The sequence below is a fragment of the Trichomycterus rosablanca genome, chromosome 20 (assembly GCF_030014385.1).
Source record: "Trichomycterus rosablanca isolate fTriRos1 chromosome 20, fTriRos1.hap1, whole genome shotgun sequence".
In the NCBI taxonomy this organism is placed as follows: Eukaryota; Metazoa; Chordata; class Actinopteri; order Siluriformes; family Trichomycteridae; genus Trichomycterus; species Trichomycterus rosablanca.
In genome coordinates this window covers 20,479,511-20,493,962 of record NC_086007.1, presented here as the reverse complement: position 1 = coordinate 20,493,962, position 14,452 = coordinate 20,479,511, and the positions used below count along the sequence as shown (strand labels likewise).

The window sequence follows — 14,452 nt, the reverse complement described above, 5'->3', positions numbered from 1 at the left end:
ACTCCGATATAACAGTCAGGATTTAAATAGGTGGAAGGTCCAGATCAGCCTGTCAAATACAGGTTGGGTCATTCAACTTCATCCATTAAAACCTCTGAAAAACCATACCAGTTCCACGCGTGTCAGTCTGCTGGCTTCTGAAAAGCTGGAGTTTATGTAGGAATGCAGAAGTCGAACCACCCCATAAGCACAAACCACCATCTGGTACTCATTATTCTTGTATAGGAGTTACATAGTTACGCCACTACGTGATTAATGCAGCATTTTAGTCATCCTTGCATTCAGTGGTGGAACAGCAGCTAGTATCGTCTTACAGGAGCTACACACTCCTGAAAAGAAGGCTGTCCAAATTCTTAGATACCTTAAAATGCTGCCTACTAAGGTGCCTTAATTCAAAGCTATAAATGGACTGAATGAAGAGGGAGGATCCAATGCTTCCTTAGCAGTGAAGGCAATCCCAGCATTCAGTGCGGCACAACTTTCCTCACAAAATAATTACAAATATGGCTGACGAATGCGAGCAATAAAAATTCTTTAATTTGTATAAAGGAGGGAGATGTTAGCTGTCATGCTGGCGGGTTGTGCCGCCTCAGCCCATTGGTTTGAATGGCCTGAGGCTAACTGTGTTAGCGTAGTAAGCTAAAACTTCACTAAAATCACACACACTGCTCAGCCATAACATTAAAACCACCTCCTTGTTTCTATACTCACTGTCCATTTTATCAGCTCCACTTACCATATAGAAGCACTTTGTAGTTCTACAATTACTGACTGTAGTCCATCTGGATAACGGGCGTTCAGTTTAAGCTTGTGCCCTTGGCCTTTAAGCACTGAAATTCTTCCAGATTCCTTGAATCGTGTAACTATTTTATGCACTGTAGAGGACTCAGCCTTTCCTGGATGCTGCTTTTGTACCAAACCATGATTACAATCACCTGTTTGGAATCACATCATTATTTAGTTTTTTCACCTCATTACTAGTCCTAAATTGACCCATCTCAACTTTTTGTCTAAGTTGAGCAGACAAAACATTAAATATCTTGGGTTCAAACTGTTTGCAATCAAATAAAAGTCAAAGTAAATAAAGAACACTGCATTTTTATTTAATTAGCATTTTCCATACTGTCCCAACTTTTTCTGATTTGGGTGTGTATTTAGAACAGGCCTTTTCCAAGCCGTTCTTGTGTTAAAATGAGGGACACTGGGGATAAAGCATCAGTTTTATTTATGAAATCAAGCATAAAATATGCCACTGCAGTACACAGTACACTAGGCTGTTTTTTTTCCAGATGGTTTGCTGATGACGGGGGACAGACACCCCCTTTAAAAGCAAGACAGGCGGCTAATGAGATGAATTGCTGGTACATTCGATGTATTGTCCTTTGTCTCTGGGCCTTATTAAGCGTAGACAAGAGCTGTGGGGCACACGGTAAAAGCTTTTAGCTAATTGGCTCATATGTAGTGATTCAATTTTCTATCTAGTTTTAAAGCCTTTGTTGACATAAGCTTTGTTGTGAAGAACATAAATCTTTGATTTGCAATCTTTACACTTACAGACTTTACATTGTAATTTACCTGGTTTTACCCATTTACACATTTGCAAAGTCTTGTGAACATGACAAAAAAGTCAACTAAACGTAGATTAAAACATTATTTATTGCAAAATGCTATAGGCATGACCTGCCACAGTATTTCTATTGGGTTCATTTTAGTATTTTGCATCAGACTTAGCTTACAGACACGTATTTTCATTTTTTAATTACATTATCCAATTACTGTCATAGAACACATAAGTTCTTGGGTTTGTTTGCCACACCCCCTCTGTCTCTGCCCACCTTCTGATTTGCCCTCATGTCTATCTATGAGCCCCAGCTGTTCCTTGTTTCAGTTTCTGTCTGTCTGTCTGTCTGTCTGTCTGTCTGTCTGTCTGTCTGTCTGTCTGTCTGTCTATCTATCTATCTATCTATCTATCTATCTATCTATCTATCTATCTATCTATCTATCTATCTATCTATCTATCTATCTATTTGTTCTATCTATCTATTTGTCTGTCTGTCTATCTATCTATCTATTTATTTATCTATCTGTCTGTCTGACTGTCTGTATGCCTGTCTGTCTGTCTGTCTGTCTGTCTGTCTGTCTATCTATCTATCTATCTATCTATTTGTTCATCTATTTGTCTGTCTGTCTGTCTGTCTGTCTGTCTGTCTGTCTGTCTCTCTCTCTCTCTCTCTCTCTCTATATATATATATATATATACAGTGTATCACAAAAGTGAGTACACCCCTCACATTTCTGCAGATATTTAAGTATATCTTTTCATGGGACAACGCTGACAAAATGACACTTTGACACAATGAAAAGTAGTCTGTGTGCAGCTTATATAACAGTGTAAATTTATTCTTCCCTCAAAATAACTCAATATACAGCCATTAATGTCTAAACCACCGGCAACAAAAGTGAGTACACCCCTTAGTGAAAGTTCTTGAAGTGTCAATATTTTGTGTGGCCACCATTATTTCCCAGAACTGCCTTAACTCTCCTGGGCATGGAGTTTACCAGAGCTTCACAGGTTGCCACTGGAATGCTTTTCCACTCCTCCATGACGACATCACGGAGCTGGCGGATATTCGAGACTTTGCGCTCCTCCACCTTCCGCTTGAGGATGCCCCAAAGATGTTCTATTGGGTTTAGGTCTGGAGACATGCTTGGCCAGTCCATCACCTTTACCCTCAGCCTCTTCAATAAAGCAGTGGTCGTCTTAGAGGTGTGTTTGGGGTCATTATCATGCTGGAACACTGCCCTGCGACCCAGTTTCCGGAGGGAGGGGATCATGCTCTGCTTCAGTATTTCACAGTACATATTGGAGTTCATGTGTCCCTCAATGAAATGTAACTCCCCAACACCTGCTGCACTCATGCAGCCCCAGACCATGGCATTCCCACCACCATGCTTGACTGTAGGCATGACACACTTATCTTTGTACTCCTCACCTGATTGCCACCACACATGCTTGAGACCCTCTGAACCAAACAAATTAATCTTGGTCTCATCAGACCATAGGACATGGTTCCAGTAATCCATGTCCTTTGTTGACATGTCTTCAGCAAACTGTTTGCGGGCTTTCTTGTGTAGAGACTTCAGAAGAGGCTTCCTTCTGGGGTGACAGCCATGCAGACCAATTTGATGTAGTGTGCGGCGTATGGTCTGAGCACTGACAGGCTGACCCCCCACCTTTTCAATCTCTGCAGCAATGCTGACAGCACTCCTGCGCCTATCTTTCAAAGACAGCAGTTGGATGTGACGCTGAGCACGTGCACTCAGCTTCTTTGGATGACCAACGCGAGCGGTCTGTTCTGAGTGGACCCTGCTCTTTTAAAACGCTGGATGATCTTGGCCACTGTGCTGCAGCTCAGTTTCAGGGTGTTGGCAATCTTCTTGTAGCGCAACAATTCGTCTTTTAAGATCCTCAGAGAGTTCTTTGCCATGAGGTGCCATGTTGGAACTTTCAGTGACCAGTATGAGAGAGTGTGAGAGCTGTACTACTAAATTGAACACACCTGCTCCCTATGCACACCTGAGACCTAGTAACACTAACAAATCACATGACATTTTGGAGGGAAAATGACAAGCAGTGCTCAATTTGGACATTTAGGGGTGTAGTCTCTTAGGGGTGTACTCACTTTTGTTGCCGGTGGTTTAGACATTAATGGCTGTATATTGAGTTATTTTGAGGGAAGAATAAATTTACACTGTTATTTAAGCTGCACACAGACTACTTTTCATTGTGTCAAATTGTCATTTTGTCAGTGTTGTCCCATGAAAAGATATACTTCAATATCTGCAGAAATGTGAGGAGTGTACTCACTTTTGTGATACACTGTATCTATCTACCTTTTCTATCTGTCTATCTGTCTGTCTATCTATCTATCTATCTATCTGTCTGTCTGTCTGTCTGTCTGTCTGTCTGTCTGTCTGTCTGTCTGTCTGTCTATCTATCTGTCTGTCTATCTATTTATCTGTCTATTTATATATATATATATATATATATATACAGTGTATCACAAAAGTGAGTACACCCCTCACATTTCTGCAAATATTTTATTATATCTTTTAATGGGACAACACTATAGAACTAAAACTTGGATATAACTTAGAGTAGTCAGTGTACAACTTGTATAGCAGTGTAGATTTACTGTCTTCTGAAAATAACTCAACACACAGCCATTAATGTCTAAATGGCTGGCAACATAAGTGAGTACACCCCACAGTGAACATGTCCAAATTGTGCCCAAAGTGTCAATATTTTGTGTGACCACCATTATTATCCAGCACTGCCTTAACCCTCCTGGGCATGGAATTCACCAGAGCTGCACAGGTTGCTACTGGAATCCTCTTCCACTCCTCCATGATGACATCACGGAGCTGGTGGATGTTAGACACCTTGAACTCCTCCACTTTCCACTTGAGGATGCGCCACAGGTGCTCAATTGGGTTTAGTCCATCACCTTTACCTTCAGCTTCCTCAGCAAGGCAGTTGTCATCTTGGAGGTTGTGTTTGGGGTCGTTATCCTGTTGGAAAACTGCCATGAGGCCCAGTTTTCGAAGGGAGGGGATCATGCTCTGTTTCAGAATGTCACAGTACATGTTGGAATTCATGTTTCCCTCAATGAACTGCAGCTCCCCAGTGCCAGCAACACTCATGCAGCCCAAGACCATGATGCTACCACCACCATGCTTGACTGTAGGCAAGATACAGTTGTCTTGGTACTTCTCACCAGGGCGCCGCCACACATGCTGGACACCATCTGAGCCAAACAAGTTTATCTTGGTCTCGTCAGACCACAGGGCATTCCAGTAATCCATGTCTTGGACTGCTTGTCTTCAGCAAACTGTTTGCGGGCTTTCTTGTGCGTCAGCTTCCTTCTGGGATGACGACCATGCAGACCGAGTTGATGCAGTGTGCGGCGTATGGTCTGAGCACTGACAGGCTGACCTCCCACGTCTTCAACCTCTGCAGCAATGCTGGCAGCACTCATGTGTCTATTTTTTAAAGCCAACCTCTGGATATGACGCCGAACACGTGGACTCAACTTCTTTGGTCGACCCTGGCGAAGCCTGTTCCGAGTGGAACCTGTCCTGGAAAACCGCTGTATGACCTTGGCCACCATGCTGTAGCTCAGTTTCAGGGTGTTAGCAATCTTCTTATAGCCCAGGCCATCTTTGTGGAGAGTAACAATTCTATTTCTCACATCCTCAGAGAGTTCTTTGCCATGAGGTGCCATGTTGAATATCCAGTGGCCAGTATGAGAGAATTGTACCCAAAACACAAAATTTAACAGCCCTGCTCCCCATTTACACCTGGGACCTTGACACATGACACCAGGGAGGGACAACGACACATTTGGGCACAATTTGGACATGTTCACTGTGGGGTGTACTCACTTATGTTGCCAGCTATTTAGACATTAATGGCTGTGTATTGAGTTATTTTCAGAAGACAGTAAATCTACACTGCTATACAAGCTGTACACTGACTACTCTAAGTTATATCCAAGTTTCATGTCTATAGTGTTGTCCCATGAAAAGATATAATGAAATATTTGCAGAAATGTGAGGGGTGTACTCACTTTTGTGATACACTGTATATATATATATATATATATATATATCTGTCTATCTGTCTATCTATCATCTATCTCTCTGTTTGTCTGTCTATCTGTCTACCTGTCTGTCTGTCTATCAATCTATTTGTCTATCTGTATATCTATCTATCTCTCTATCTGTCTCTGTCTGTCTATCTGTGTCTATCACTCTATCTGTCTGTCTGTCCGTCCGTCTATCTGTCTGTCTGTCTATCTGTCTGTTTATTTGTCAATTAATCAATATATCAATCTATCTATCTGTCTGTCTCTTTCAGAGCCAGAACCAGAGCTGGAACCAGGAGAACAAAGTTCTCATACTGGCCTACTCTCCAAGAGCTTGGTTTGTGGCAGACGGCAAATAAAGAGCCCATCACAGTGCAAAACCCAGTTCTTATTTCTTCACTGCACTATCTCTGTTCTGTCCCCTATCTTCGTAGTGGGTTGCAGACATCATATTTTGGTATCCTTTTCCGTTGCTGCTTAGTATTTGGTAATGATTTCACTTTGGACAGATATTCTGCACAGGTTTTCTATTTTCTGCCTTTCAAATGGGTCAGGAATTGGGGAATGGATGACAATTCACTTTTCATACAGCCTAAACTACACTGGAGAGGCATTGAGGCAAGTCTGTGAATGTCCTTAAGTGGCTCAAGTGGTCAAAGCCCAGACTTAAACCTTTTTAAACATCTGTAAAGAGACCTTTATCCTGGTTAGGTTTGCAGTGGGGACTGAAGAACACTGGACTCAGGGCAGAAATACTTGGGCCAGGGTACCAACCTAATGCAGGGCAAATAGCACCACAGGTATTTAAATCTGGATCTTGGCGGCAGTGAGTTAGTCTAATAGACTGCAGCACCACACAAGCACCATTATTACATCTTTGCTTTACAGCTACCATCCAGGGAGTATTAAGGCTAGCACATCATTTGAGTCACATCACCAGTTGGAACAGTCTGGGTCCTTTCGGTGTGGAGTTTGTGTGTTCTCCTAGTGACCCTGAATAGGATACAGCTGTTGTGTCTTTGCAAACTATAGATCGTACAACGTCATTGTTCAGATTAGTGTGCTCTCAGACTTCCTGCCATAGATAGCTATTCGGAAAAATCATTGGGAAGTAAACTCACTCTGACTTATAATGATGCCTAAAACAAACATCTATTAATGTTAGGGCTAATGCTTATCTGTTACCGTATTGTCTTTATTACAGCTGTAATGTCTTCCAGACATAAAAATGAATAAGATGCTTTCCCTTATGCATAATTGTGAGGTTATATAACTGTTATGTTTAAATACTTGCCTGTTTTACCACCATTTTTATCCTATTCGGGGTTGCAGTGAGTACGAATCACTGGGCAAAAGGGGGCATGAGCAGGCGAATATACCCTCCTCGAACGCAATCAGGGAAGACAAATTGAATATGCTAAAATTGGGAGAAAAGACTATTAGTTCTATCATCTCTGGCCGCCCATTAAATTCCACATTAATTACAAAATACTTTAACTAACCTATGAAGCACTACATGGTCTGGCTCAACAGTATTTGAGTGAACTCATTGAGCACTACAAGCCAGCACGTTCTTCATTCCCAAGGTGCAGGGTTACTTACAGTTCCCCTACAGCAGAGGTATTAGCATTCTCCTATATAGCCCCACAACATTGGAATAATCTCCCTGTCTTTGTTCGAGATTCAGACGTTAGCTGCGTCCGGAATCGCATACTTACAGAGTACATACTAGATTGGAGGAAGTATGCACTACTCGGCCGGTAAAAAAGTACATACTTTCAGTACAGAAGTGTGCAGTATGCACACAACACCACAACACGCTACGTACTACATCCGCCATCTTACCAACGTCAGGTGAAGACGTGGGACGTGATGACGTAATATCACCATAGTTACAGACTCGTTACAAACCCCACTCGCCAAAATTTTGGATATTTATCGTCTTTTTGTTATTTATTAGTCTTTAAAATTGTTATTTTGTTTATCTTACTTACACTTGTAAACAGAGGACTCTCCATTTTCCGCCATCTTTCTTGTTTCTTATTCCGCTTTGAACGCCTACGCAGCTCCAGTTGCATTATGGGATACATTAGTGGACCACAAGTGTGCATCGCTTGCATACTTAAACATGGCTGCCCGAGAAGTAGGTCATCCGGGTACTTCTCGCATACCTTTTTATGTATACTATGTATTCGGACATACTAACCGCTCTCGCGTACTCATTGAGTATGGAAGTATGCGATTCCGGATGCAGCCACAGTCTCAATTGGCGATTCCAGATTATTAACTTAGGCTGTTAATTATTGTTTCCAAACCAGGAAGGTGTGGCTCCCATCGTAGGGCTGAAATAGTCTGTTGGCTTCTGGCTGCACCTGGTTTCAACCTGGTTTCAAACGCTTGGCCCAAAACTGCCCACCCCATCCATAGAGAGTTGTAATCAGGGATGTTGAGTTGCTGTTGTTCTGCCTCTTTCATGCGAATACTCAGGTTTGTTGACAATGGAAAAGGTGGACTCATGGCTGTATAACCTCCTTGTTCCCTCTTTTAGTTATGCTGTAGTAATTAGACATGCCAGAGTCTCTTTCTTTTTTTTTTATTCTTTTTTTTTTTAAATGCATTTTCTCCCCTTCTTCTTCCCCTTTTTAGTGCGTCCAATTGCTCAATTGCGTCGTGCTTCCTCTCTGTCTATGCCGATCTCTGCTCTGACCGAGGAGATCGAAGCTAACCCACGCTCCCTCCGTCACGTGAGCAGCAAGCCGCATGCATCTTATCACCTGCACAATGACGAGTGTTGCGCCACCAAGCGTTGTGTACGGAGGGACACACCCTAAGAGCACTCTTTCCTCATCTCTGTGTAGGCGCCTCTAATCAGGTGTACTGCACTCACAATATCCAGAACTCACTATTAGACTTCACCCTTTTACCTACTCTCTAGGCCACCCAAGGAGGATGGATCCCTGTTGAGTGTGATTCCTCTTAACGTTTGTTTTTCCTTGCCACTGTCGCCTTCAGCTTGTTCAACAGGGGGTTCGTCCAGGATGCCGTAAAGTTTCTTTGAGACAATGTCTATTGTAAAAGGTGCTATAAAAATACATTTGACTTGTCTTGAATTGACTGGAAAAAGTAGCTTAGTGGCCATCGAAATCCGCCTCTAAAACAAACCCAATGTTCCAATAAATGAGCCTACTAGACTAACCAGTGACCACCAATAATGATTTTTTTTATATTATTATTTAATATGTGAGGACGAGAAGTCCCAAATGCAATTCTTAGTTATTATTTTATTTATAATAAAACAGATGCTTTGAAAGGATTTTGGCTCACCTCACCTCTGCTCACATGCTCTGATGAAATGACAGGAAATGACATCCCATTATTCACCACTCCAATCTGTCATTAGTGCATGTTTAACTCAATGTGCCAAACAAACAAGCTAATTGTTACATAATATTGAGGTGAGTGTGTTGTTGTTAGCCTTTTTATGCATTTTCTCCCTTTTTCTCCCACTGTTTATTGTGTCCAATTGTTACACAATTGCGTTATGCTTCCTTTCCACTGGAGCTGACCCCCGCCCCGATTGAGGAGAGCGAGACTGACACACGCTCCCTCCGACAAGTGTGCAGTAACCGACTGCGTCTTTTTACCTGCACAAGGTGAGTTCATATGTGGATCAGCTTTGTGCACGGAGAGCCACACCCTGATCAATGAATCTGTGCAGGTGCCATTAATCAGAATACCTTAACTCAATTGTTGTTCATGTAGCTGCCCAGCTGGATGGCTGAGCTGAGTTTTGAACCGACAAGTTCTATCTATCTATCTATCTATCTATCTATCTATCTATCTATCTATCTATCTATCTATCTATCTATCTATCTATCTATCCATCCATCCATCCATCCATCCATCCATCCATCCATCCATCCATCCATCCATCCATCCATCCATCCATCCATCCATCCATCCATCCATCCATCCATCCATCCATCCATCCATCCATCCATCCATCTATCTATCTATCTTTCCGTCTATCTATATATCCATCTCTTTCTATCTGTCTGTCTGTCCGTCCGTCTATTCATCCATCTATCTGTATATCTGTCTGTCTATCTATTTTATATATCTGTCTATCTGTCTGTCTATCTATCTAATCTATCTGTCTGTCTATCTATCTAATCTATCTGTCTGTCTGTCTAATCTATCTATCTTTCTGTCTGTCTATCGATCTAACCTATCTATCTATCTATCTATCTATCTATCTATCTATCTATCTATCTATCTATCTATCTATCTATCTATCTATCTATCTATCTATCTATCTATCTATCTATCTATCTATCGAGTGATGATGAATAAGAAAGCCTGGCCATTCCAAGTGTTTAGTGGCCACAATCTCGTCAGCATATACTTTTCATATACTTAAATGTATACACCTGTGATTAGTGTGTGGCAGAAACACAAGCTTTACAATTAGCAGTGGGGCGGCACGGTGTCTTGGTGGGTAGCACTGTCGCCTCACAGCAAGAAGGTCCTGGGTTTGATCCCCAGGTGGGTCCTTTCTGTGTGGAGTTCGCATGTTCTCCTTGTGTCTGTGTGGGAGCTCCAGTTTCCTCCCACAGTCCATAAAGTGTACTTTATTAATTATACTCTGAATATGTATATACTTGCCTAACCATGTCCATGGTTCATTATTTTTTTAATCAGCTGCAAAAATTAACCATTTGCCAGTATCCTCCCACCAGAAGCCCTTGGAGAAGGAAACTCACACCCAGGAGGTGTCATTTGTTTGTCTTCTTTCAATCTCAGTTCATCTCTGAGCTCACCCTTACAGAGACACGCTGTGGGACATTGTGACTTCCTTCCATTCTTACAAGGCTTCCATCTGTTCCCACACTTCAGAGTACGTACAGTGTTTTCCAGGCCAGTCCAGTCCCTGAAGACGTATTGTTAAGTGTACCTTGTTTGACCCCATTGTCTGTGTGTTTTCTGTGCTGAGTGTGCTGTATATGAATAGCCGGCCTTATGGCAGAGATGTTCACAAGTCACAAAATATGAGTCTGAGTCAAGGCACGAGTCTTTAGGCTAGAGTCTGAGTCAAGTCACGAGTCTTTAGGCTAGAGTCTGAGTCAAGTCACGAGTCTTTAGGCTGGAGTCCGAGTCAAGTCACGAGTCTTTAGGCTAGAGTCCGAGTCAAGTCACGAGTCTTAAGGCTGGAGTCCGAGTCAAGTCACAAGTCTTTAAGCTAGAGTCCGAGTCAAGTCACAGGTCTTTAGACTAGAGTCCAAGTCAGGTCAAGTCACGAGTCAATATAATATACACAAAACATATATTGGAAATGTAGCGTAGAAATAAACAAATAATATGTAAGTTCAGATAAAAAACAACAACAGATTAGCAACTGTATTTTGCCGTGTTACTTAGTACCTTTACTTTCCTAGTCATTGTGCAAATGAATGTAATTTCCGTAACAAGAAGGTACCAGTTAAAAGCTTAAACTGATAGGTTTTGTTTCCATTGCAAAACAAAAGTGCCCGATAAATCACAGCACAGCGGCCAAAATCCAAATCACAGCAAAAAAAATCATAACCACTGCTTACCTTAGCTTATGTTCTTCCAGATGCTATTACATTTATAACTGTGTGTCCCATTAGAAATAGAATCCGTTATTTTGTAAATGTGCTTATAATTAAAAACCTCCAAACTTTTCCTGGTTGTGAAGTAAAACACGAACTCGTTAGAAAGCCAATCAAGCATTTCATCGACACATCATCTGTGTGATGCTGCAAACTGAATAAATGCAAATAACAGCATTTCTTACTAAAAATTTAAATCAGAAGGTCTGATTGGTTCAGAACACGGTCTTTCAACCATTAGTGCCAATTCTGTAGGAGCGTTCCATTCACCCCAGTTGTTCCTGTGAAGTGCACTACGTAGGGTATTCCAGCTTTTTAAGTGAGATTCCAATCCAAAGGTAATGAAAATGTTCAAATGAAGTGAACTTCAAACTGTGCAGGGAGTAGGGAGCGACGCTTCATCACTACACCGGAAGCTGGCTGAAACATTTACCCATTAGCCATTGTGTGCATTGCGGGTTAAGACGGCCGGAGCGTTATTAGAGAGCAGAAAATTACAATAACATCCAGAAACGCTGCACAATCCACCAAAAACACAAATGTAGCTCGTTAAACCCCCACAGACACGGGGAGAACATGCAAACTCCACACAGAAAGGACCCAGACCGCCCCACCTGGGGATCAAACACAGGACCTTCTTGCTTTAACGCAACAGTGCTACCCACTGAGCCACCAAGCCGCCCAACAAACACTAAACCTCTCTTTATTATTACCTTTACTTTACTGCCTTTACTGAACAGAATACAGTATTCCAATATCACACATCTCCACGATTAAGAAGCATAAGGAAACAATAAGATAAAGTGCAGGTTAATTGTATTTTTATAGATTTTTTACTGCATTTCAGTGTTTTTATATTATATTTGTGTTATTTTCAGTGTATAAGTGTCAAAAACAACCCCATTATTTACATAAGCCTAAAATATATGCAGTTCCATGGTACCATGGATTGCATTAACAGGTTTCCCATACATCCTTAGGGGAAAAATACCTTAAAAACTCAACATTGAGTTTTAAGGTACCACTGTATCTTTTTATACTGTGGTGATTTCCCAGGCCATCACTGTGTCACACTGCTGAGCAGTCAGTCACCACAAGGATCAGCACCAAGGGATATTCACTTATCCAGCTTTAATGAAATTAATCTCTTTTGAATGGTCAAATCCACTAAAGTAGGTCCTTCTACAGTATATCAGAAGCTTTTGAATCAGAGAAAGAAGAAAAGATAAACGATATGATTAAAGTGGATTTTATACGAGAAGAGTGCTCACATCTTACATCTGTCTTCTCTTCGGTTTAAGGAAGCTGTTAACAGATCTAAGCCATGCTAGGAGCCCCGGGCACCATCCACTGAACAGATCTCATGGCTTTCATCAATACGGTTGTGTGATGGCCTGGTTTGGAGTGTTATCATAAACAGAGCATCTTCTATAGTAAATAATATCAGAGCAGCATTTATGGTTCTTCCTCTGCTGGGGACTTCAGTGGATTCACTCATGAGGCCAGTCTCGCGCATGGAGAGTCACGCACTGATCTCCACGTTCCTCCATTTAGAATAGAATAGAATAGAATGCCTTTATTGTCATTGCACAGTGCACAACGAAAATTTTGAGCATCTCCTTGACGGTACATGTACGTTCACACAGACATACAGTATATATATATACACATGTATTTACAAAACAAACATATACACATCTAGATCCAAAAATATAGTGGTTTTAAGAACTTTACAGAAGAAAAGAAGAAGAAGGTTATTGCACAGTCCCTATAAATTGCACATTATTTCCTAGAATGTAACATTTGATAGTTTAGTGTTTTTATGGCGGAGGGGTAAAAGCTTTTCAGGAGTCTGGAAGTACGAGCCTTAATACTCCTATAGCGCCTACCAGAGGGCAACAAGGAGAACTTGTTTGTGCATTTCTGTAAAGGCACCTCGGGAAACTAACCAGGGTCCTTACACAACGTTGAAGACCCCTCACACTTATCAGTCCAATCTTTTCCCACCCAGCAGACCAGTGGCCAATTATGTCTGCTACAGAAATGACCAGTTGTGCCTGCTAGGAGGAGCCCACCTGCTAGGAGTGCAGAATAATAAAGTTTAATTTTATCATCCGTGAAGCAGAGATGGGGACGCACGTAAGTCGCACACACAGCGACTTCAGACTCGACTAGTTTCAAATGACTCGGACTCGACTCGTAACTCGCAAAAACAATGACTTGAGAAACAACAAGAGTCCCTAGCCAGTTGGTCCCTACTGAGTGCCCTTGTGTTCCCTACACACTGATCACGTGATCTTGTCTATGGGACCTTAAGCAGGTTAAACGAATTCATTCGGATGCCCTGTGACGTCATCACGTACATGAAATACATTGTTACCGATCAGCCGTCTATCATATTATGATGTCATCTGGGAATAAACCTGATTTTATCATCATACAGCCGCTTTAAAAACTTTTTACATAAAGGGTGTGTTCAAAAACCTAGTGAGCTGCCTTGCTGTCTTACTGCCTACATAGGCAGCTGCCTAAGTAGAGAGGATTCTAATAAGTCATTGACTTACAAGTGAGGTCATTCAAACGCGCTTCTTAGACAGCGATTCCATCACTTTTTGCTTACTGATTGTGACGGAGCGGTGGACGTTTGGTTTGTTTGTTTAGGTTAAAGTTGCTCGACAACGCCACCTAGGGGAATTTCACCCCTAGGAAATATTTATATAACGGGCACTTAAGGCCCTGAAAGAAAGACACCCAGGTTCGAACACACTTGGAGACCAGAGACGTACTTCCAACACTTAGTCAATTTTATTAACAATTGTTTACAAAAGTTTCCACACGGGACAAGCCACGTTCTGAGACAGACACAATTAGTATTAAATGATTAGCCACATCACATTTAATACTCTATGGGTCCATTTACAATTCACAAACAAGACTGAGGCAGAAGGAACAGGGCTGAGGGCTTACCACGGCAGCGGAAAATATGGAAGTAAAGAAATCTCCTACACTACACACCACACGTGATCACACCGCACACCTCAATAACACCCAACGTGCTCTAGACTGCAGGGCAAGTGAAAGAGGTTCCACCACCAAAGTCCGTCTGCCTCCTGCTTTGGCCCACAGCTCCTGTCCAGCCAAAGGAAAAGAAAGAAAACAAATAATTCTCCAATA

General features: G+C 41.8%; 1 protein-coding gene across 1 annotated transcript in view; it reads left to right on the top strand.

The window, feature by feature from the left end:
- The window catches only part of LOC134334225 (aldehyde dehydrogenase family 3 member A2-like), a 37,344-nt gene extending 31,338 nt beyond the window's left edge, over nucleotides 1-6,006 (top strand). Inside the window, exon 10 of the mRNA XM_063016461.1 lies at nucleotides 5,921-6,006. Coding sequence (XP_062872531.1) covers nucleotides 5,921-5,922 — 2 coding nt within the window. The 3' untranslated portion in view covers nucleotides 5,923-6,006. The remainder of the gene's footprint in view (nucleotides 1-5,920) is intronic.
- Nucleotides 6,007-14,452: the final 8,446 nt, after the last annotated feature.